Genomic DNA, 26,107 nt, shown 5'->3' with positions numbered 1-26,107 from the left:
TAGCGATAAGGGTGGTGGTATCGTCATTATGGATTGTGACCAATATAAAGATGATATCAACAGAATGCTGAATGACCCTGCCAACTATACCAGAGTGATGAACTATCCAGACAAAAGAATTAAGCAAAACATCTTTGTCATCACCAAAAGAGCCTTAGATTCTGGGAGTATTTGCATGCAAGAATTTGAATACTTAAACAGAGAACATTTCCAGATTCCCATTCTCTATGGCCTACCTAAAATACATAAAAGCCTGGAAAGACCTCCTTTTAGACCTATAGTCTCCACAATTGGCTCTCTTACGGAACCACTCTCTAAGTTTGTGGATGTGTTCCTGGCTCCACTAGTCAGCAACTTACCCGCATTCATTAGGGATACGGGAGATCTTATTACTAAGATAGAGGGTATTAATTTTAATCCTGTAACGGATATACTGGTCTCTATGGATATAGAGGCTTTATACTCAAATATACCCCTTACTGGAGCCTTGGAGGCTGTTAGAAGTGTCCTCAACGATGGTACTAATGACTTGGATAACCTCTTCATTTTAGAATGCCTTGCTATTGTATTAAATGAGAACTATTTTGAGTTTGATCAAGCCATATACAAACAGACCCTTGGCATCAGCATGGGAGCAGCCTGCGCCCCCAATGTGGCTAATCTGTACATGGGGATCTTCGAGAAGAGGTTTATCTACAACGAGGTAGCACCTTTTTCAGAGAATATCACCTATTATTATAGGTTCATTGATGACATCTTCTTTATCTGGAAGGGACAGGAGGAACAGCTCTCTGAATTTATTCTCTGGATCAACCTGTGCGATCCACATTTGAAATTTACTGTTAAAACCAGTAAAGAGAAAATAGAGTTCCTTGATATTTGGATAGAGGCCAATGAAGATCAAATTCAGGTATCTCTATATACGAAGCCCACGGCCCGCAACACCTTACTCCAATATCATAGCTACCATCCCCGTAATCAGAAGGATAGTATTCCCTTCAGTCAGTTCCTGCGGTTACGCAGGAACTGTACCTGTATACTATCCTTTGAAGAACATGCAGAGACCCTTAAAAACAAACTTCGGAATAGGGGATACCCTAACAGAATAATTAGGGATTCGTATAAAAGAGCTAAATATTACCATCGCGACACTCTGCTCACCCCCAGAAGTAGAGAGAATCAGGAGAAATTGGTCTGTGTGACCAAGCATTCGACTTTCAACAACAGATTGCGCCAAGCGATTAACTCTTCTTGGCATATCTTGAATTCGGGCAATCAACAGAAAGATCTACCTAAACCGATCTTTGCTTTTCGCAGGAATAGAAACCTGCGTAACGTATTAGTCAAATCTATCCTGCCTACTGACAATCCTCTGATCCAACGCTCGATCACGGGAGCCACTCCCATTCTTGGTTCACATAAGTGTGGCGGATGCCAGGCTTGTGCACACGTCAAAACCACTCCGATTCTGGAATGGAGTAAAAAGTCCTTTTCCTTTACAGAAATGACTAACTGCAGGACTACGAACGTTATCTATTTAATCCTATGCCCTTTCGGCAAAGGATATGTGGGGGAGACGAGTAGAGAGATGCGGGTTCGCTTTTGCGAACACAAATCCTCTATTAATACCAGACGTACAGGAGCCCCACTGGTCAAACATTGGATTGAGAAACAGCACCTTATCCAAGATCTTAAGTGGCTTATTTTGGAACACATAAAGCCACCAAAAGATCGCAATATTGAGGCGCTGAGGAAGAAGCGAGAAGTATTTTGGATATTTACCCTTCAGACACATGACAATGGACTTAATGAATCCCTTCCCTGGGAAAATGCTATCTATTGAGATACTGTTTATCTTTTTTATGTACAATGGATTTCAAATCCCCCTGGAACATTCTTTAGTTTATTCTCATATTTTACTGCCTATTTTAGATTCCCTATGGTAGGTGTGTATTCACAAGTAATTACGGCTAACTAGGTCCGAATTCGGACCTTTTCTATTCATCCTTATGGGGAGATCTATTAGATTAATTGCTACCCGCCCTCCCTGCCCATTCCAAAATGGCGCTTACTATCAAGAGCGATAGTTACCTCTATATCGCTTACCGTCCCATATTTCGTAATAGCAGTTTACGTATATGGATCTATGCAGCCTCTCATTCCTAAGTAGGGAGATATTTTTACGTTCTTTTGGCATGGATATTTTTATTCCACAATGTTCTACCCTTTCTAGCCCTCCATTCCAAGATGGCGGCCGTGCAAACATTTTGTATTCAATACTTCTGGACTTGCCTTAGTGCCTGCAGGTGTTATCGTTTAAGTTCGTTTCCCGCAGTCATCTGACTATTGGGTCGGGCACTATTTAAAAGGAAGTTTCTTGCAGTTTACTTGTACCCAGTAATGGGACCACGAGGATTCCAACCCTGACGATGTTTCTCCCCCTTCATTGAAGTAAGTTTTTTTTTTCTGCATGACTAGCCTAGTTACGTAGAGCCGATATCATTGCCCCTTTTTGGCTAATTAGGGACGCAATATCCTTGTGCTTTACTATTAGTTGTTTTAGACACAGAAGACCTTCCTTCATTAAGTGTGTTTTCCCTGTGTTTTCCTTGTTCTCCCTGACAGAATTCATTACACTAAAGCGGCCCGTTGGTCGAATCCATAGCGACTGGGCTGTTATTATTTCTATGACGCGAATGTGAATGCGAATCCGGATTTATTTTTCTTAAACCGGAATTATACAAAGGGAGCCCATCTTTGATGATTCTGATCAGTTGGAATCAGCCCTAGGATTCTATTCGTGAGGACTTAATGGGAAATAAAACTTCTTGAGTACGTAAGTTTTGTTTCTTGGAAATATTCAGTAATTCAATTTTAGTGCTTGTCTTAATTGAGTGCTTGCCTTAATTGTGCAGTATTATCTAACGATATATATGACTATTATGATTCCAGTCAACTAGCAGTAGACTCTATTTGCAGACATCTGCTTACATCATATAGATCAGTCTCCCAGACTTTATTTGCGATTACTTCAGAGGACGAGGCAGATTCTTAGAAGCTCTTTATTTTTGTAATCTGTATGTTTCTGTGGCTTAAATCAGATAAGCTATCACTCTTTAGTATTAGCTAGGTTTTTAGAATCTCTTTCTATTACAGATAAGGCAGTATTCGGATGGGAAAGAACATATTGGTACTTTGACTCTGTGAGTCTATGTCCCTAGCCTGACTAGATTCGATCCAAATACGATGTAAGTCGAGCTATACTTTAGTAATGATATTGACACCTTGAGATTCCTTGCCCCCATTTTATGATTATTTACTTAGATTTTTAAAGACTCATTGTGTCTTTATCCTCTTAGCTACCCCAGAACTATTACAGAAAGAGCCCCAGACCTCTGTCCTTGGCAACTCTATAGGTCACGAGAAGACCTTCTCACTGTACCCATCCCTGGATTCACGGGATTGAACTCTCCGCTCAGGATTGCAAGTGTGTATTTAATTCTGCGCAATTCCGCGCATTCTTTCTATTGTAGGGATCGCACTTTTTGGTGATTATTATCTTTGAAGCACTTGTCTGATTTGGGTTTCTTTAGCATTTTTATCTCTACTAATGGCACTGAATCAGCACTATTTCTCTTCACTATAACTTGGTCTAATTAGTTTAATTCTACAGCTTTCCTATAATTCTAGCAAACCGGAAGCATTAGTGCTCATGTTTAATAAAATAAAACTTATATATTTTAAATTCGTGATCATGGATAACCCCGTTATTTGTTCTTCCACAGATCCTGTCTTTGACGAGGCATATAGTCAATTTATGGTGTTTTAGTATCGTAATTTTTTGTATATATTTTTTGTATTTATTTTCTGTCTTTCGCCCATGTAATACCAATATCGCCCTGAGGAAGGAAGATTCCGAAACGCGCGTCGGCGCAATTGTGTATTGATTGGCGTAATTGTTTATGTATGGTTTGGTTTTGTATTATTGACATTTGTATGTGATTTTTCTTTCTTATTTCTAGGTATATATTTTGTATGTTTTCCGTTCATTATACTGCTTCGTCAATCTTGGGTTGTATCACAGCCCATGTTGTATAAATCTGTATTTATGAAAAAATGATTGATTCAAACAAAAGTGTATAGTTATGAAAAAATGATTGACTCAAACAAAAAATACTGATTGATTATATATATTTTTATAAATAAAACAAAATTACAAAATATTTGTTACTTTCTGTGGTTCATATAGGGGTTATCTGATCACTAGGGGTTCTTCTTATTGTGTTTTGGATTGTATTTTCCCTGCTACTATACCCCATAAATTACCAGTACAGGGACCCTCTGATGTTCTTATTGGGATTGACGAGTGATCCAGGCTGGTTCGCCAGAGATTTATTCTTACAAGGAAGTCTAACTTTCCATCATTTGCTCTGACTTGTAAAGTTGCATCAGCTAAATATCCTGGTACAGCAGAGCTCACTGAAGCATAGTGGAAAGAGGACAATTTGCATTTCGCTATCAGACGAATTTTGTGGCTGTATGTACACAAACTCGTCATCGGCCAATGAGACGACACAGTAACGCTTCATAAATGTATAAATCAAGGCCTAGGAAACAGCAACAGATTTCAAGTATGTTGAGGTTTAAAACTGAGGCCAAACGTCAATGTTGCTTTTGCTATTCCAAAAAAACATTCTGTAGCCTTAAAAGATTGGTTTAACAGATTAATCGTATTCTAAAATGATCCACTCTATCCTACACCCACTGTGAAGCAGTCATTTCTAACTGATGAGTCTGTGACCAATAAATAAATAGGTCTCTTTTGTAACTTTTTATGCAAGACTCATGAAAAAGTTTTTCAAAAGGGGCAGAACCTCTCCTGACACAAAATTTCAAAGCTTTTTTCAGATACAGCTTACAAAAGTGATTTTGGAATGAAGCATGTTTGGTATTAATATTACATCCTCTTGATGTGATACTGGTCAGAAAATAAAGATTTACATTGTGCTAACTCCTGGATGAAGCTAAACCAAGATGCAAAATAACAATAGACATTTTGCAATGGCTAGAAAGTGAGACGCAAGAAAGGGCAGGGGGACAAAAATGAGATTCCAATCAAAAGAAAATTTTACAAAACAAGGGAATAGAAAGAGGTCTTCCATGAACTCCTTGTACACCTATAAGGCAATGAAAATCACCAAAATAGTCTCATTCTTGCACCAGAATGCACAGTGATTTTTAACAGTATTTTAGGATACCAATCACCAAACGAGGTATCAGAAACCGAGGTCAATTCATTTTAATTATACTTGAGACAAGACTATGAACCCACGCAGAACTTAAAGAATCTTTGATGGCCTGACTACTATGACTGAGGTTTTCTGGCTACTGTGGAACTGGGAAACCGGACTTCAAAAACAGTCTGGAATACTCCACACATTCAACCTATTAAATCAGGAAGACCTCTTCACCAGAATAACCAAGTTAAAAAAAATAAAACCATTCTGAGAAGAAAAGTAATAAACCAGCTCCAGAGATTAGCATCACACAACAATATCAGGTGTCCAACAGGCACCCACACCTAAATTCAAATTCCCTATACGTAAATCAGCTATACCCTCCTTGGAAATGACAATCAACAAGAGATGCAGAGCAGCTGCTTGAAGATCAGTCTATAGGTTTGATGGATACTCTCTTGACAAAGGGGTCAGAGCAGAAATGCAGACATGGAAGTGGTTCAGGCATCTTTGTGGAACCTGTTTAATGGTTCTACTTCACCTTCAAGGTTAATTAAGCTCTCCTTCCTACACCGATACACTTTTCATAGTGATGGAAAGGGGAAGAGCTTGATAACGCATACTAGTTATCCATCAGTATAGTCCTACATTATTTAATTACATTTGCAAACAACTGACATCCTTCCACAAAAAAGGATCATGTGGATGGCAAAAACATTTAAATAACTTATTCTAATTAGATGCCAAACTGAAGTGAGGGCTAATGTTCACTGTACTGTTTGTGAGACTTTGGAGCAACCTGGCATGCCTTAAACTTTCAGAGCGAAATTTCTATTTTAGAATGATTGTGTATTTTTATTTTCGAGAAGAATTAAAGAGGTCTAAACTAACATCGGTATTTGCATATATGAGTTACTTTCTTTTATTCTAATGGCTCAAAAACGATAATGCCAGATATGGCAAATTTAGTAAAGATTTTTTTCAAAAACTGTAAAATGTTTAACTGAATATCAGACACACGTAGTGTAAGGAAATGTGTTCTAACCTCTGAACTTTCCACCCTTTCCTATATATTGACTAATGAAACTCTGCTCTCGGCAAGACCCTCCTAATGGTGGCGCACCCAGTATGAGAGCCACTGCAAAATGGATTGAGCTTTATTCTCCACTCCCTGCCTTTTAAAATGAGATCTGTCATGCAGCTGGGGGAGTGAGACTGTGCACAGGTAATACATAAACAGGTGTGAACAACTATGCCGGTTGAGCGAGGAAGCTGGTTGTTTGTGTAAATCAGCAGGTAGCATTGTTGCAAATGATACCAAGATTAAATTAGTTGACGTCAGCCAAGCCTTAAATCTCACTTGAGAATACAAAAATAAATGTTACCTTTCTTTTTAGCTGAAGTGTAAATCGGTACTGTTTAAACTAGTTAAGTGTCCTTTCCTACTGATTACTGGGTCACAATCTCATGTCAAGAGTATATGTTTTTTTGGGAGAGATTGTTCATCTACTTAGAAGTTTGGGCAGATTTCCTTGAGCCAGCCTGAATGGCACTCATTATTGATAAAGTTAGCTACTCGGCTGCCCATCTGGCAGATCAAAGCCCACCTGTACAATAGGCCAATCCTGGAGAAGATTAGATTTCTACTGGCAGAGGAAGGGGAGCATTGTATTTCCATAAGCCGATTAGTAGCACCTCCCCATCAAGTAACTGCAGGGTGTTCCCACATGGGCCAAAGGGAGGACATGGAGAGCTCAGGCTTCAGCCACCAAAGCAGGTTTCTTTGAAGTCTTGGATGGAATAAACCAGGCAGGAGTTGGCATAGCTGAGTTCACAGCTGTAATCTTACTTCCTTACCAGAATGGTGCACAAGAGGAGGGATCGTCAGTGCACTGATCACTGGAAGCGTCATACAGGGTTAGAGGGGTGAAGTGGCACCACTGGCCTGGGTAGGCAACTCCCAGGTCTCTCCACCACTATCTTTTTAAACCCCTGCACAAGAAGGAAGAGCTAACAAGGAGAAGAGCAGAAGAGTTAGTGGCTTTGACTCCCACAAAGGACCAGTAGAGTGTAGACTTGTAAGCGGCCCTCAAATAGAGGGGTTCCCCTGGACTTCTGTGGACTAGTCCTGGTTGTAATTGCCCTGGGAGTGGGCAGTAGGCACCTGCTGGACACACAGCACGATGCAAGTGCTGAAAGCCTGGGAGTTTCTGGAGTGTTTTTGTGAGTGCAGGTATAAAGATAGGTCTGCCATGAGGACTGTGGGGTGCTGCTGCCAGGAAAACTCTAGAGCCAGATACCATCATGGTGGGACAGAAGGGAATGTCCAGGGGCAGGAAGCACCAGTGAAAAGGTAGCAAGCAATCCTCCAAAATCGCCTGATTAAATTTTGGGAGTCAGGAGGACCCTGCAGCAGCACTCCTGATGGTTAGGAAGACAGATCTGCAAACATCGCTGCATTTGGCCCACCACAGCACAAGTTATTTTAAAAAGAAGATGCTGCTCATTGGTGTGTTTCCAGCGATGGCCCCTCACAAGCTATGTGCCTCTGTTTTCCATAGAGCAAGTGCCAAGCAGTGCAAGAGAGCTGCCTGACCATGAGTTCCCGGTGAGACTTGTAGTCCCTCAAGAAAGGTGCGTAGTAGCTAAAAGGGCCGGGTAACCCATACAAGGACCATGCTGAAGCAAGCATATCAAACCTGAAAGATAAACACACAGAAGGTCACATTTACCAGTTAGTGAGGTCACATCAAAGAAAGTCCTCCAGCAAAGCACTGTCTTGTAAGCCTCAGAGTCCTTTTAAAAATAAGTATATTGGAGATTTCAGTGTTCCCTGCCAGAAGGGTAGGAGCACAGCAACGTGTTCTGCTTCATTTTAGGCTCTGCTTGGAGCAGCCAAAGGACACCACAAATAGGGAGGCAATGTGAGAAGACACTATAATGTTGTCATTATTATATAGTGTCACACAATGGAGTCATTGCAGGAGGCAAGAGTAGATAACATTGTTCCTTCCATTTAATATATACTGAAAATATCCTATTAAGCATTGAAACACAAAGTGAAAAGAAGCTGAAGTTAGCAATAATTCTGCCCCTGAAGAAAGCTAAAATACTGTTGTAAAAAAATCAGCAATGTAGTACTTTTTCTTCAGTCAGTAGAGCTGGGTCTTTTCTCCTCACTCCAATGGTCATGACTGGCATCAAGCTGGTAGTGAAGTGGCTCTTCTGGTTGTAAGCCCTAGCAAGTGCAAGCTTTTTGGGGCCCTAAAACCGGCTAAAAAAATCTCATCACTTTGAAGGCACAGACTGATGGCAATGCACCGAAAAGAATAACTGAAACGAGCCAGGTATCCCTCCCAAAAAGAAGGTGAGAATGAGAGTTTAGCCCACAGGTAAAATGCACAACGACCATTGAATTACCACTGTTAAGATTAAAAAATCATACCTCATCTGCATTACAGAGGCCAATTTGCAGGCATCAGCAATAGACTTGGAAGAGATGGGCTGCCAAATGGTGGATTGCTTAAATCATGCACAAACTCAACAACGAAACACTACTGAAAGAGCATAACTATAAACTAGGCAAAAGTAATATACGGAATGGCTGACGAAGGGACAAAATGGTAAAATTTCCAGCGAAACACATTTAGTACAACAGATATTTTGAGTGGAACATCATTTCTTACCTAAACAGGGCAAGTTGCTCACATAGCAAATAAGAAACTCTGTCCTTCACGCTTGGTTGTGTCATCTAATTGGTGGGTACTAGATTGGGTGCAGCAGCACTTTAAACGGAGAGAGGCCTCAATATGCACATAACATGATCAACCTAGCTTACCCCTGGACATCCGCTCAGCAAAAAAAATCATAAACCTTACTTCCTCTGCCTTGGGTGGCTTGTACCGGTGTTTGAGGTGCTCAGGAAAAGTGGCTTGCCTTTCTAGTTTGCTTTTTGGGACACTCAGAACCTTTCTCTCCTTTTTTTGTTTTGCAATAGATTCCCGCCTACCTTCTCCATAACAAACCAGACAGTCAGGTCAGGTCTTCCGTAACCCAGAACACAAGCAACCCAGGACTCCTGTCAACCTTATTAGCGCTCGTCATCCAGGTATAGCCTGGTTTCAGTGACAGAGTGTGTGCAGGACATACGTCTGGGCATTCCCCTGCCACTACTAAAGGCAAAACCGGCCTTGGGTTGCTTGTGTTGCAGTTCAGAGAGGACCTGGCCTGGCAGTTCAGGATAGACTATTAACACTGGAGCAGGGTCAAGACTGATTAACATATGGCTAGGTCCAAACCTAGGTGGTATGGTGTACAAAGTAACAATGGACGGGGATGCGGCCGCAAGTAACTACCAATGGGTGAGATTAATTCAAGCATTCCACCCATCACGGTTCCGTATACTTGAGGGTGATGATATAAGTGAGATGGGAATGCCAGATGTGGGTCCCATGCACACTGTGCTAATGGAACCAAGCTATACCCGACTGTTGAGCCCTAATAAGGGAGAAACCAATCTTGGGATGCTGGTGTTCTGGTTCAGGGAGGATATGCCCTGGCAGGACTGTTTCCATTGAAGCAGGGCTAAAACTGAGCTGCATATAGCTGGGTCCAAATTGAGGTGGAATGGTGTGCAAAATAACGATGGACTGGTATCCCAGTAATTAACAATGGCTAAGAATAATTCAAGCATTGCATTTGTTGTTTTTATTTACTTTTTTTTTTTTTTTTTTATTTTAATATTGCGGCAGTCTTCAAAATCCATATGCTGTGAGTTACCCCAATAAGCTAAGTTTTCTCCTATTTCTACAAATATCTGGAAGCAGACTGTCAACCCAGAGCTGTGATTTCTGCTCCCAACCTCACCAGAGGAAAAAAGTATCTCAAGATGGCAACTGAGCCCTGAGGCATTGTAGACTTACACTTTACGTTGTTTGAGGAACGCAGACTATGCTTAACACCTAAAGCAAACACTTTGTTTACTTATTCAGTATTCTACATAACTCCCCCCCCCCCCCATTTCATATCCCAAACTATTTTGTACACAAATTAAAAGTATAGTTTATTTCACTTTTTGTATGCAATCTATGTGCTTTAGAATAACATTCAAATGCAGTAAAAAAAAATTGATGTTACTTACTGCAAATACTCATCGTATAGATATTTGGTCAGTCTTTCACGGAAACACAACTTCAACTCATTCAGTCCGTACTTCAAAAAGTTATTCACTAGAGAGATCTATTATTTAATTAAAAAAAGAACAAAGTCAATGACACTTGTTATTGCATTGTAAATCAGATATTTGACTTAGCGTTATAATTACCAGAGCACTTATCAGAGCTAATGCTGTTAACAGTTATGTTCCCAGTTGACAAATCCTTAGCGTAAAAACAGTTAGTAGATCTTAAGCTGTCAAAACAAGTTAGTTGATGCATATTTTAACAAATGTGGAAGATCAAGCCTCCTGCTTAAAGAACTTAATTTGACACCATTATGTACTAAATCTTATGATAAATATCACTTAACAAATAAATGTCTTCTTAAATTCCTGATTAAGTCTTCAGGCATTACGGCAGATCTCTAATATGTGGAATTAATATCTACGTGGCTATCTTAAAATGTAATAAGGTTGGTGGCTTTCATCAGGGCCACAAGATTTTGTAAATCCCTTTTGAAGGTCAGATGGGATACTTTCCCCTTGTCACTGCTATTTTCTCTCTATGGAGAAATCGGAGAATACAATGGCCTCTCCTGCATGGGCAGGAGGGACCGTTTTCCCAAAGAGTCAGCGCCACTGAGTAACTTTTCCACCCCTCTCTACCTATTGGGCCTCACTCCAGAATCTTGAAGGAGAGGCCATTGTATTCTCCAATTTCTCCACAGAGAGAAATTAGCAGTGACCAGGGGTAAGTGTCCCATCTGGCCTACAAAAGGGATCCACAAAACCTTACGGTCTTGATGAAAGCCACCAACCTTATTTGGCACACGTAGGCTGAAACATGTTGACCGGATGCTTATGTAGATGTGTGGGATATCTAGCTCTTCCTACTCACATCTCTCATTTAAACCTTGCCATTGCCCCTTTTTTTTTTTTTTTTTATAAATGTTAAAACAGAGCATCTATGACACTGATCCCAAGCTGCCTCTGGTGTGAGAGACATCTCCTCCTGCTGGAGGATAGACCGGATTATGATGCTAGTGGCTACTAGTACACCAGTGGGGCAACATGCCATTGACCTAACATAGCTGCATTGGGACCTATACAATTTTTAGAGAGATCCCTTGACTGGACACTGTTCTCCCACTCTTTTCTTGATATCTGTTCGTATTAAAAATGTCCCCATCTTCTGATTACCTGGGCTTTCTGTATTCTACTACATTCTACAGTAGGTGCTTGAACTCAGTTCTAAATGGACTCAGAATAAGAAATGGGGGCAATTGAGCCAGTCTAGTTCTATTCATTACATTCAATTTAAAGTCATTAAAAAAGTTTTGTTTTCGGTATGGACACAGTGCTGCAACAAGATGTCAAAATAATGTGTTTTGGGATGGAACGTGACGTTAGGCACTGGTCTCACGTGTAAATAATTAAAGTGCAGCAAGTTGATATGTATTGAAATGCAGTGTGTGTCTTATTGCCGATACTACCCTTGGGAAGTTTGGCACAAGGGGTCTTAGTGTCAGAATCCATTTTTTGACATGTTATTTCAGCTAAATACATCTCAGGATTTTATGAAATATGCAAATTTGAAACTGGGGGTGGGGGGGGGGGGTCGTATGAAGACCAACATCCAATTATCACTGCATGATAAGTCCTGCTTTGGATGGGCTAAAATTAGCTCATGTTGAAGATCGACCAAATCACGATGGTTATATGGAGGGCTCACTTTTCAATATTGGCAGTTGCCAAACATATATATATCAGCATTGAAGAATACATAATTTAAGACAGATGCCAAATTACTGCTTGCCTTCAAGGTAAATGACAAAGCGTCTTTCTGCAATTATCACGTCAAATTTCTTCATGTTCGACCACGGAAGGTTGAAAAGGGAATATAATTGTTTGAAGAACTGATGACACCAGCTTTTACTTGGGTCTTTCCAAATATATGGCAATAAAGGGTTCAAACTGTTATTGATCACTTGGCATGGGAAAGTATGATATTTAATTCTGCCGGTCCTTTATTTCTTTCACTGGACACGCTTCCAAAGTCTGGCTGAGTCCAACTTAAGGCCTTATGCACTACTTAACCGGTGTTTTCCCCTTCCTTTACGAAATAGAAGCTCAGGCCATATGTGCCTTATCACTCACTTTGCTTCTAACATCCAGTACCAAGACAGGTTCCCTGCTTTTGCAGTCAATGTCTTGAGGGCCGCAAGCCCAGGTTGAGCATACCTTTTTCCTGTCTACTTCCTCAAACTATCCGTCCACTCTGCAACATACTAGCTCCCTCATTTTAAAAAGTAACATTCAGGTAGGCATGGAAGTTTTTTTAAATCTTCCTTTTAAATACATCAAAGTAGATTTTTAGTTGTGCAGGCAGCTATTAACTAAACCATCTCATTTAAAACGAACAGGTTTGTTTTGCTATGGGTAGTCAGACCCTCAAAATGAGCTGTCCTAACATTTCATTCTCCTTTTTACTTCTACCACTTCCTTAGTAGTTGCATCTCCTGTATGAGCGTGCACTGGCTTCAAAATATTTTTTATTGTGAGTGAAAAATAAGTAAATCATTAAACTAATTTAAAATGATATATATATATACACACACACACACACACACACACACACACTCCATACAGTTTCTCGGTTTACTTTTGAATATAGTTATTTCTAAGGTAATTTAGTGAACTATTTTAAAATAAGTAACATAGTAAAATAGTAATTCAACTATTTTAAAACACAGTGATAACTCATGGAGTAAACAGTTTCCACAAAAGGGGAACACTTTAAATAATAATTCGTTTTTGGAGACATATTCGGGGAACTTGCAGAAGGAATGATGAAAAGAGAACCATTTCCAAGTACATAGACCGCATTCTGCAAATGAAAGTGGATACCTCTAGTCTATATTCTCTAGCAGTATGCCTCCCAGTGCAGGTACAATCTATGAGCTAGGTTAACATGCTAGTTCTTTATTAGATCTATGATCTTACCTCACAGCAATTAGGGCAGTACTGTAATGAGATTTGTTCCAGGAACTAGCTATTAGTCTTCCTGGTAGATATTTAACCGGCCAGGAGCAAAACAAAATGCAGCATTTCAGAAGTGGACAGCTATCGGATTTACACTATATATTGCTTTCAGAGGGGCCTGTGAAGGAGCTACGTATTTGGTTTCCAAATTTATAACAAACTCCAATGGTTCTGCACCAGTAACAGGGATGTCTGCTTTGGAGACTCGAAAGACGCTGGAACCCACTTATGTCTTGATTACAAAATAAAAACGGTGCTGAAACCCACTTATGTCTTGATCACAAATCAAGAAAGGGCGAGCACTCCTTCATCCCATAAGCTGTATAGAAGTAACCCGCCATACTTCTTTGGGAATGTTTTATCTCAAAGCAAGGGACTGTGATTTCGATAACCCCGTGTTGTGTGGGGAAGGAACTAAAACTCTGCAAATTTAGGATTGCCCTGTAAACCTGGCTACTTCTTTAATGGTATTTTATTTGTGGAAATCACCATGGCTTGCATACTTCAACAGTGCTTGAATCCCTAGGGCGATTGCTGTTCTTTACAAACCCAAACGGATATATATACAAATTGTGCATTCTCTTTTCATAGTTCTAGAACGTATTCCAGTTTAGTAACTATGTTAATTTACAAATCTGAACTTTTATTTCAGGTCCATCATAACTTCAGCTTTCATGTGCAACCTATACTTCATAAGGGCAAAGCAGACCGTGTGAAGAGAGGGGTGAGGGGTTGAAGCAGGTGGGGCTTAGTGCAGAGCACAGCCCGAGGCACTTTAAATTCACCACCTCCACCCACCACCTTCCTGCCACCGATGTCCTAGGGACGTTTCATGGGCCGTAATGGACATCGGCTGCACAGAACCTCCAAAACAATTAGCTGGAAACCAGCTCTCATAAGCAGTTTCCATCTCATTGTGTGCACACTGTGGGATAGTGGCTCCTCACCAGGTGACCATATGATGGGAGCCAGTATTGTGTGACACACGATGGCGCTGTGTGAGTTGGAAGGAGCGGTAAAGTACTGTTGCATGAGCACCGAAAACATTTACATTTCTATTCCAGAACAATTTAATAGTTTGTTTTTAGGAAGGTAGGCTACTCCACATGCAGCACTTCCAAAGATGTCAATTTTTTAAACACTACTGAAGAGGCCATAGGGCAGGGTACATAACAGGTAAGAATACCAAAATAGATTTATAACAATACAATAGGGCAGTTCTTAAAATGTTCTCCAGGAACCCTTGGGAGTCCAGAAAGCCTACTCAGGAAGTCCATGACCGCTTAGAAAATTAAATAATATTAACAGATTAATAAAGTTTATCTAAATACAGAAGCAAAATGTAAAATTGCAATTTTAAAAAAGTGAAGCAATTTGAAATCTGGGGCAAAAAACTAAGTTCGTATCCTCAGATTGATTCATGGGAGCAGTGCAAGAACATCCAACAAACTATAGTATGGAGGATGATAGCCCTCGCCCTCTGTAAAAAAAAAAAAAAAATGTTTCAGAGATTTTCATTTTTGATTTGTATTTTTGTATCAGAGAAGTAATTTAGCTGCAGACATTGTTGATCCAAGCTAACATAGGCTGCAGCTGGACAGAAGAGAGTTCGAGATGCTGCAGAAATGCGGCAAGACTTAGTTCACAAAAAACTTTTGAAACTGATGGGTGAAGAGGATGAAATATTTTATCATTGTCACAAGTGCTACATGTCGTATACAAAGTCTTCTGAGAAATCAACGCAAACAAACCCAATGCCCATCCACTCAGAAGATAGATGGCTACAACTGGTCCACATCCAACAACTAGAGGATCTTCAATGTGTTATCTGTGGTTAAGCCAGAACAAGGGCCAAAGGGATTGACTTAAGTACAGAGTATGCGAGTCTCAAAGGGCAAACATGTGTTTATTTGCAGCTAGTTTCTAACAAGAAACAACAAGGTGATTGTATCTGCAGCTGTATGCCCACCCGAACTGCATGCGTGCATAAATTCGAAAATATGAATGTACAATGAGATCTCAGCAGTAACATAACTGCTAGCTTTCAGTGAAGCAAATTAAGTTTTAAAGCCACTTGAGTGCTGGCTACGGGTTCACACTCCGTGAGATCAGAGAAATATTGGTCAACAATTGATGAAAATGTATTGATCTATAATAACAAAATTACAATTTTTCTGGTGAGAATGTACAGTGACAATTTCTTTTTGTCAGTCTAATAAAAAGAATGAGACACTTATGGTTTTCACAGCTGATTTGACTCCTGCAGTTCTTGCTGCCAAAATAAGATCACAGGATGCAGTAAAATAAGCTGGAACCATTACATCCCTGGGGTGGATAACAAAGTGGCAGACTGTCTTTCGCTTAGTTCCCAAACAGTGTGACAAAACCGCTCTTGACCCTGAAGATACCTGGGAAATTGAGGACTTCAAAGTATGGGAGGTTGTTGAAGGAGTTGTTTCTGAGTCAGAGTGGGGAAACTATGAAAAGTGACCTTGACTGGCTTGATGTGTGCAGATTGGTGTCAGGAGGGTGGACAAGTATTAAGAGCTTGACTGAATGTGTCCAGAAATTCTGGAATGTACGGAATTAACTTTCATTGAGTGATGACTTACTTTGGAGAGGAAGAGGAATGCTCCTTGTCCCTCCAACATCCCTCAGACAGAAAATAGTTTGTTTGGCTCACCTGGGCCACCTACGCATCTCCAAAACTAAGGAGAGGGTTCGTCTACACTTCTGGTGGGCCGGCATCGATATTCTTGTAGAGCGCATGGTGAGAGATTGCACGGAGGGCAATGCCTGTGATAAAATTGGAAAAACTAGGGTTCAACCAATGATTATACGAGATGTACCCACACGGTGTTGACAACATGTGGCCTCAGATCTGTTGGGGCCGGTCTCCTCTAAGGCGGGCCAATCTTATGTTCTGGTCTTGATTGACCTCCGGCCATCTGGAGTACATATCAAAGTCAGAGTATAGAAACTAATGATGTCATGAAATTCTTGAAGGACATTTTCTGCAGGGAAGGTCTTCCTACATCTCTCCTGACTGACAATGGAGTACAGCTTGTATCAAGAGAGATTGAGGATTTCTTGGCCAAGAAAGGAATTGAACACAATCGTTGTTCTCTCTATCATCCAGAATGTTATGGAATGGTAGAGAGATTTAACCGCGTTCTGAAAGAATCAATTCAACTAGCCAAAGTACAAAACCCTGACTGGAGGTCTGTAATAGTTGAGCGAGTTATGGTTTACCGCTTAACTCCACATTCCACCACTGAGAAAGTCCCTTTTGAATTGTTAAGGGGGCGCACTTCTAATACTTACATGTTCCAGACTTGGATGAGAGGGAAAGGTGCTGACATTGAGATTTGTGAAGAAGCTCAATGGCGCACTCGTCAAGATCTTAAGGCAGCTAAAAGAAAGGCCAACTTTGATACCAGACATGCGGTTTCTCGCACCTTGGCTAGTGTGGGTGACCGCGTGAGGGTACGCATTCCCCAGAAGTGTGGTAGTGCAAACTTCTCTCCTCCTCGTACTGGGACTAAACTATTTCTTAACTTGATGATGGGCGTATTTGGAATTTGTGTAGGATTGCTCCTGTGCGTCCCTGTGTTCTCTCTGGCCGAGATGATCAACTTGTTTCTTCTAGGGTTATTTCTCCTCTGCGTAGGAGCACTTGCACATGTAAAACTCCACAGAAACTACTCAACTATGTTTTGAACTGAATGTACTTTCTGTTCTCCCAATGTGAAATTTTGTAAGGGGGGGGGGGAATGTGTGTGGTATTTGCCTATGCGTTACTCTGTGCTAGACAGCTGCTTCCACATAGAACACCCTATCCTTAGGACTCTAGAATGTAGAGAGTGCTTGGTCCTGTTTCCAAGTGCTCAGAGTCAGTTGCTGCTGGCTGCTCTGTGGCTAGGACGTTGCTGTACCATGAATCTGAAATAAAGAAGATTTGCTTTGCTGCTGTCCTGTCTCCCTGTACTTCTTCACAGACAGGCAACGTTCAATACACTCAGTTCAAAATCAGAAAGCCTGAAAAACAAGTTTGTCAAAGAATGTGAAGAAAAACGTGGTACATGCTGAATGGGAAGGTGACTGGGAGCTGAACGTGAAGACTGTGGAGTCACAGATTACTGTGGAGTCACAGATTACTGTGTTATGGGAATTCGATTGCATAAACTACATGAGATAAGGGTCATGGTATTTGCAAAGAGTGAAGAAGCTAGAGGTGGAAAAACCATACTTCTATGGAAACTTAATCTAAAGACATTTTGTGGTGAAAGACAGAGGGAAGGTTCAATGCTGTGGATCCAGATATGAAACTGGAACAGACAATCCGGAGAAAGTTCAAAGGGAATTGTTGGTCAGACAAGTAGAAGTGAATATGTACCTCAATGGCAGCCTTACCAGGACGTCGTTTCTATTTGCAATGTATTCAGAGAGATAACAAATTAAAAATTACTGGACCATCGTGAAACTGTTCCTCATCACAAACTAGTGGGAAAGAGAGGGGAACGTTTCAAAATAAACATGTTGACAATCTTCATTTCATGGAGCAGCAAGGAAACCTCTTTGAAATGATGGAGCCGGTGGGACTACGTAACTTTATGACCAAACAAAATGTGGATAATGATATAAAGACAAGTCTACTAGATGTCCTGGAACTTAGATCGAAACTACATGCAGAACTGAAACAGGAGAGATTTGTATTGAAAGAGAAAAAGCTGTTTGCTATAATCATTAAAGTTAAACTTCCACGCTTTAATTGCCATAGTGAGAGTGTCGTCCAACTAGCCACTACAAAACTGGTTACAAAAAAAAAACTTTCACAAGTACATAGAGAGATGGATGTAGCAAAAGAAAGGGGTGAATTTATCAAGGAGATTCTGTCACCTGATCTTCTTCCAACAAACACATTATTTGATGGAGAAGCTGCAACCAAACCAGTTAAGCACAAACTCGTACAAGGGCTTGAAGAAAACCTCCAACTGAAGAATTTCAATTTGAAAAGGGGTCCTCATTGAAAACTGCTGTTGTTGGGGACAATTGTGAATGGTCAAGATTCATCCATGCAAAACTTCGGAGAGGTTGTTCGGACTGTTCAACAGATATCAAAGTCAGTGTGGACCTTGCAAGAACTGCACAATGTATTTGACAGTTATCCTGAACTATCTGTCAAAGAATGCGAGAGAATCAGACGAATGTCTACAAGTGGAATAACTGACCTTGCCTGCATCCAAACTTCGACACCTATACCTGTGAACTTGATAAAATCTGGTAATCAACATCGAACAAGATGAACTTGGAGATGCTAACTCGCCAAAACATTGCTGATGCTGTAGTGTACACAGAATTTCCAATTATTGCAAGTGGAATGATTGTCAATGAGGAGTTGGTGCCTGCAGAGATGTATTCAAACGGTGTTGCTGAAAATATATTTTGCGTGTGTGGAGAACGAGTTCTGACTGTCACACATTTGACGATCTTCGGTGCAATGAGTTCAAGAGATCAGCCCCGCTAAGTGACCTTACACCGACGTCATACTCTGTGCGTGGACACATTAAAAGATCGTTCTACTTTATCAGAAGATGTGTAAATGTTTTGGATTATGCATATGTAGAGAAAGATCCATGTGAGTTTGATTGAGAAGATATTGATGAGGTGCTAAATCCTACGAAGTTTCTAAAGCCTATACCCAGAGAACTTGTACTTACATGTACCTGCAAAGCCTGTGCTATAAAAAGATGTCCCTGCCCTCAAATGTTCAACATTTTACAAATGTACCACGAGCAATTAGCGAAACAAATAAAGTGAACTATGAAAATGTGTCTAAAACATGAACGTTAATTTTTGTTTTTTTTAATACTCAGATCATGAACATTGTTTGATGTATACATAAAAGGATGTAAAACCATTATTATTGGTTTCATTTCTATATATGGCTCTTCTTCCTCTATTATAGCTGCCATTTTGTAAAATGGGGAAAGAGTTCTTAGGAGTTATTTTCTGTCGCTACAAGACTACTTGAGCCCCAAAACCTATGTTTTGACACCAAAATGAAGTATATAGGTCTCATGGTTCCTGAAATATTACATCACTGCAACACATCTTTAAAAATGTCGTCCAGAAAAATTCAGCCTGGATCAGAAATGTCTACCAAAGCTAAATTACTTCTCTAATGATCCAAAAACATAAATCAAAAATGAAAATCTCTGGACAATTTATTTACGGAGGAATATCAGGGGGCTGGTATTATGAGTGGCTTCACTTGAATTTAGAAAAGCTTCCCACTAAAATTAAATATTTAAATTTGTGTGCGGGTTGACTAAAATATTTTATCATTTGTGTATTTTCTTTTGTGTATTGTTTTGAGGTTCAACTCAAACACGCTTAGGCCAGGGTCTCCTGCTTCCAGTAATGACTCGGAAGGAGTCCCCTGAAACCAATAATGATTCAGTGGGTCTCCTCGTTTCCAGTAGTGATTAAGTGGCGGCCCACAGAAGTTACAAGGTTTAGAACTACTGAAATAGAGGATTACGCAAAACCCAAACACATTATTAACAGTCTCAAAAGACATAATAAAAGCACTTACAACTGGCATGGCTGCGATGAAGTTGAATAAGTATCTCGTAAAATCTTTCCGGCTGCGACCAATGATAGCACTGCAAACCACATGCATAAAACATTAGCGACAAGGCAATGCTGCAAGCCATTTCCAAAATGTTTTCACAAATGCAGACTGTAACTTCCAAACGAGGAATACATTACATCACCAGCTCATGGAACGTAGAACATTTATTTCATTTTAAGTAGCAACCATCACTTTCTGCATAAACAGCTTGCAATGATTCAAATCAAATAACAACAAGGTCTGCGATTTTAACACAACGTAGTGAGGCAGTATACCTGCCAGAGGCATGTGCTGTACTGTATCATTTTAGGTGGTGGTATCTCACTGGCATTTACAAATGTAAGGGAACCAAGTTTACACATCATTAATACTGGTCAGTGTGAATGGATGGCTAAAATTCCATTTGATGCACTAATTGATACATTTCTATTAAAATGGCAGTGGTAAGGCTAGAACCTTTTTGAGGCAATGGATCACATTTACTGAATGATGGTGAAGCGTTTAGCAGTGGGCCCTTGCTATGCCATTATCCTCATTCACAAACCATTAAGGACACATTTCACATCACCGAGAGCCCCTGGGAGTCAAAGCATATTGGTTTGTTTTACCTCATTAACACTGGAGGTGAAGTGGTGTTCAGGTCAGGAATAAGGTTGCAAATAAATTTACAAATGATTAGTGTTGAAACACAATGTAGAAATCCTTTCATTTCTTAGAAACAGGTGTGAGCAGAGGCAGAGCTATCACACTACTCCTAGTGTCGAGTAAGACCTCAGCAACAACGGCAGCGGAAGTAAAGTGTTGAAAAGGTGAAGTATAAACGAGTACTGGGAAATCCAGGGTACCCTCCTCAATGGTGGCACAGTTACAGGAATGTTAGCAGAAAGCATCTTCTTAAAAAATTAAAATTCTATGTATGTACATATTATGAATTATCTGACCTTCATCTATTCCTCACAATGTCCTAAAAGTAGATAAATAATAATAATAATAATAGGGTTTTGTAGAGCGCATAGTAACCCGTAAGTATCCCAGCGCTAAGACCAGGACAGTCGAGAGGGTGAAGTGTGAGGGAGAGAAGAGAAAAATCAGATCAGGGGAATAGGTGTGTTTCAGATCAGGGGAATAGGTGTGTTTTCAGAGGTTTTCTGAACCGGAGGTAGTCTGGTTCCATCCTAACATTACAGGGGAGGGCGTTCCACAATCGGGCTGCGTTAACAGAAAAACGCCGTCCGCCAGTGCGTGCCTTCTTCACTCTGGGAATAGTGATAAGGTGTTCATGGTCAGAGCGAAGGGATCTTGTGGCTTTGTAGGGCCTGATTAAATTTTTGAGAATGGGGGGGGGCCTTTGTACTGTAGGAGTTTATGGGACAGATAGAGAGCCTTAAATTTGACACGCTCTCTCACTGGGAGCCAGTGAAGGTGCTTCAGAGCTGGTTTGACCGAGGATCTAGCCGGAGTGTTAGTGAGAAGCCGGGCTGCGGCGTTCTGTATCCTTTGCAGTTTGTTGAAGGTTGTTTCGGGGGCACCCAGATAGATGGCGTTGCTATAGTCCAGCCTCGAAAGGATGAGGCCTTGGATGAGCAATTTCTGGGAGACGAGAGGGAGCAGGGGCAGAATTTTCCTGATAGATTTAAGGAGCCCAAAGCAAGTCCCAGCGATTTTTTTGGCTTTGGTCTTGAAGGACAGGTCTTTTTCTAGCCAGATTCCCAGGCTCTTGATCTCGGTCTTGGGGACCGGGGGTTCACCCAGACAAGAGGGCCAGATGTTAGGGGGAAGGGAGAGCCCCTTTTGACCCAGGAGTAGGATATCTGTCTTGGATCCGTTGAGTTTCAGCGACTAACTATTCATCCATCCCTGAATTTCGGAAAGGCAACTATGGAGGTTAGATGGTTCGTGGTTGGGATGAGATAGAGACACCACTAACAGTGTCATCGGCGTAGCTGATGATTTTCACTCCAAACGGGATAACCACCCCCTCCAATGGGGACATGTAGACATTAAATAATGTCGGGCTTAATGAGGAGCCCTGGGGCACTCCACATTGGAGGGGGGTAGCAGGGGAGCGGGTGTCGTTCTCCCAGACCTGGAAGGAGCGGTGGTCTAGAAATGATGCAAACCAGGCCAAGGCAGTGCCCTCCACACCGATGTCTCTGAGTCGCTGGATTAGGACTCGGTCCAGGAGGATCAATGCCACTGATCCTCCTGCGTACAAAATGCCTCTGGTCTCCTCCACTGCCGCAAGCAGGGCGATGTCCGTGCCCCGACCTGGACGGAATCCGGTTTGCGAGCTTCTGAGCAGGTTGTTAGACTCCAGAAACTGCGAGAGCTTTTTATTGACTAACTTTTCAGTAATTTTACTGATTCCGGGGAGGAGGGAGATTGGCCTGTAATTGGCCAGGTCCAGGGGGGTCAAGTGAAGGTTTTTTTAAGAGCGCCTTGACAACGGCCGCTTTCCAGCTGGGGGGGGGGGGGGGGGCTATTCCCTGGAGCAGTGATGAGTTGATGAGGTCAGTTAGAGGAGGGGCAATCGTGGGAGCCACTTTTTTTAGAATGCGTAGGGGCACCGGGTCGCTAGGGGAGCCGCTTTTGATTGTGGCTAGCGTAGTTAAAACCTCTTCGATAGTTACCGGGCCGAGAGAGTTTAGGTGGGTGGTGATTGGGTCCGATTTAGTGCAGCCCTCATCATTGAGACCGAGGTCGACTGAAGGTAGGGAGGCGAGAATGTTATGAATTTTCTCTTCAAAGAATTTCGCCAATTTGTGGCATTTCTCTTCAGAGGTATTGGAGTCTGGCAGTTTCTCTGGCCGCGGATCTGGGACTTTGAGTAATTCTTTTAAGATGTTGAAGGTTTCCCTGGCGGAGCAGGAGGAGTTTTTTATTCTTTCATCAAAGAATATGCTTTTAGTATTGCGTAGGGCGAGTTTATAATTTTTTAAGGAGGTGCGGAATGCGACTTTTTTGGCTATGGTTTTATCCTTCCTCCATGAGCGTTCTGTTCTTTTACACTCCTTACGTAAGAGGTTAAGCTCAGGAGTGTACCAGGGAGCCGGGTTCACTCTTTTGACTCGTTTCAAGGTGGTGGTTTTAGGGAGGAGATCCTCCAATGAGTGGGTGAGCCAGGAGTTGAACTGGATGTCCGCAGTGACTGGGTCGGAGGCCGGGGGGGGGGGGGGGGGGGGAAGAGTAATCCTGAGTGTGGCGGCCCATTCTTCCGGCAAGAGTTTGTGCCAGCGTCGGTCAGTTACCCGGGTTTTAGACGGTTGGGTAGTTGGGACAGAAAGATGCCAGTAAATGGGGATCAAGAAGTGGTCTGTCCATGGCAGGGGGAAAGGAGTGTGGGTTTTGAGGTCGGAGATATTGGTGAAAATGGGGTCCAGAAGATGTCCTTTGTCATGGGTGGGCTCTGAGTTCACTAGTCGGATGCCAAAGGACGTGAGGTCAAGGAGAAGTTTGGATGCGGTTATGTCCTTGGGATCTAGTAGATGGAGGTTCAAGTCTCCCAGGATTAGAAAATTGGGAGTAGTGGTTGCCATCTGGGTGACTGTATCAACAAGGGCGCTTGAGAATTTGGCTGGGGCTCCCAGCGGGCGGTATATCAGTAGACCAGAAAGGAAAGTTACGGAAGATATCTGTAGAGCAAAGTGGCAACTTTCGCAGTCGTCGATATTACCATCGTTGGTTCTGCAGGAGAGGTGCTCTCTGTAAATTATTGCCAGGCCACCTCCTCTAACGAGGGGTCTGTTCTGAGAATGGATTTGGTAGCCAGGTGGAAGAGCATTGACAATGTCAGAATCAGAGCAGGGGGTGAGCCAAGTTTCCGTGAGGAACAGAATGTCAATGGCATGATCATGGACAAGGAGGTTGATCTCGTGGGAATGTTTAGGAAGGGACCTACAGTTAAGAAGACCGAGCTGTAGGCCGTGGCATTCTACGGTGTTAAGGGCCAGATTGCAGAGGTCACAATTAGTAAAGTGTTTTTCTCCTGAATAGGTGTAGTTACACTTAATGTTTTGAGGGGTTTAGTGCAAGGAGCCTGTCTCTGGTGTAGATACGTCGGCCTGAGGGAGAATTGGGCGTAGTGACCGGGCCTAGGGCCGGCTGGGCCCAGACGGGCTTGCCTTAGGCGCGCCTTCGGCGCGCAGACGGCACGCCCGCTGCGCTCGTCCGCTGCGCGTACGTGGCCGGAAGTAGAGTAGAGTTAGGGGGCAGGCGTGATTTGGGGGTGGACATGCCATGGAGACAAACTGCAAATATGCTAAAATTGGTGGCCATCACATTACTTAGTGCACATCTCAATATGGGTTCCTTCCTTTGATTGTTCCATTCCCCGCACTTCACAGCAAGGGTGCAATCCAGTTTACGATCAGTGACATAATGTGGCAGGATAGCTGCGCTATACATTACACAAAATCAGAATATTATTTTTTTGTTACAAAGAGATTAGGTAAATCAAGGTGCTCAGAATCATAGGATGATGATGAGCCGATGCAGAGACTCGACCCTATTTTCTCCAAGTCGGCAGCTCTATGTGTACACGCCCCATCCTCTCCCGTGTATGGTTGTGAAAATATAACCTCAAGTGACAAATAACACACACTTCAATTTGCCATTTATGAAAAAAAAAAAAAAAAAAACCAGCATACAGCAGGCTCATTCGAAAAAGTTCCCCTAGGGGGTTCACTAACATGTGAAAACACAATTTGGAAGCAAGCAATCAGTTGAAGTAAATGTTTCCTGAAAAGAGTTTCAGTATCTCCCATTGAACGGGAAAGTATTTTGGAACAACTATCTTGCCCAAGCTGCTTAACATGTTTGAAGGCATTTGTTTATGCACAGCTCTAGAATTCCACCACAATACCTCAGTGGGGTGAATGTCTGAACTTTGACTTGGCCACTACAAAATCTTTATTCTTTTCTGTATCACACAGACTTGGCATTAATGGTGTGTTTTGAAAGGTTTTACTGTTGCATAATCCACTTTCGGCTAAGCTTTATCTGTTAGACAGATGGTCTCAGTTTTTCCTCCAGAATGCGCTGACCTACAGGAATTCACAATGGATTTAACGATTGAGGTGCATCCAGGATTTGCAGCTGCAAAGCAGGCTCACATCCCATAACCACCACCATGCAGGACTGTTGGTATGAGGTTCTTGTTCTGCTACACAGTGTTCGGCTTCTGCAAAGCGAGTTGCGCTTTACAGCCAAACTACGCTAGCTTGGTCTCCTTTGCAGGAACATTGTAGTTCAGTCTTTTCGTAATGGCAGACTTAACTCTTAAATGCAACATACTGGCAGAGGCCTGAAGATGTCAGAATATATCGTTGCGGTTTTCTCTCCAATTTTGAAGAGAGTCATACGAGCTGTTCTTAAGAGTGAATCTGCTGTGACGTGCAGTCCCAGGTAACTTCCTCCTTCTGTAAATAATCATTCCTTCTATTAAATAAGGAACTTGGTATTGCATGAAAATAGCTATATAATGATGAGCAGCAACAATTCTGAGATCACCACAGATATCTTTTGACCCATGAATAAGGGGTTACCACAAACCTGAATGTTTGAGATCAAACAGATACGTTTTTGATTTTATATGCAGGTGGTAGCACCAACTGGTGATCAAGAAATCATATTAACTTATTTAGCAGCAGTTGATTATAAATGCCTTTTTAAGTGATCTGCAAGAGTATTTCTTTTCCACATCACTCCAGCTGCAGGATAGTGACCGTATTCATAGGTTAATTCAGACACGAACTGAATAAGAATTAAGAGTTTCAATCAGAACAGGGGATGTAAGACTGCAAGATCCAACAGAAAACGTTAAAGTAAGTCAGAGGCTACCCACTCAGAGCTCAGACATGAATGAGGAAATGAAAGACCACCATCCAAGGGTGATGCTCCCAGCTACTAATCAAACAGGTTCTGAGGGAGCGAAGTATGCGATAGATTTGCAACATTGAGTTTGTTAACACAATGGCAACTACAATGGAAACAATTTTAATCAAGGAGGTCTGTCCAAAAACCATAGCCACAGTAATT

At 41.7% G+C, this 26,107-nt stretch overlaps 1 protein-coding gene across 1 annotated transcript in view; it reads right to left on the bottom strand.

Annotated features, from left to right (window-relative positions):
* The window catches only part of ABCD3 (ATP binding cassette subfamily D member 3), a 310,675-nt gene that overhangs the window by 156,764 nt on the left and 127,804 nt on the right, over nt 1–26,107 (bottom strand). Inside the window, exons 5-6 of the mRNA XM_085601490.1 lie at nt 20,033–20,102; nt 10,378–10,475 (exon numbers count right to left, since the gene is read on the bottom strand). Of these exons, the coding sequence (XP_085457616.1) occupies nt 10,378–10,475; nt 20,033–20,102 (168 nt within the window). The remainder of the gene's footprint in view (nt 1–10,377; nt 10,476–20,032; nt 20,103–26,107) is intronic.

This window comes from Triturus cristatus, chromosome 4_2, assembly GCF_964204655.1.
Source record: "Triturus cristatus chromosome 4_2, aTriCri1.1, whole genome shotgun sequence".
Classification (NCBI taxonomy): Eukaryota; Metazoa; Chordata; class Amphibia; order Caudata; family Salamandridae; genus Triturus; species Triturus cristatus.
The sequence above is the reverse complement of the archived record's forward strand: the minus strand, read 5'-3'. Positions and strand labels throughout refer to the sequence as shown.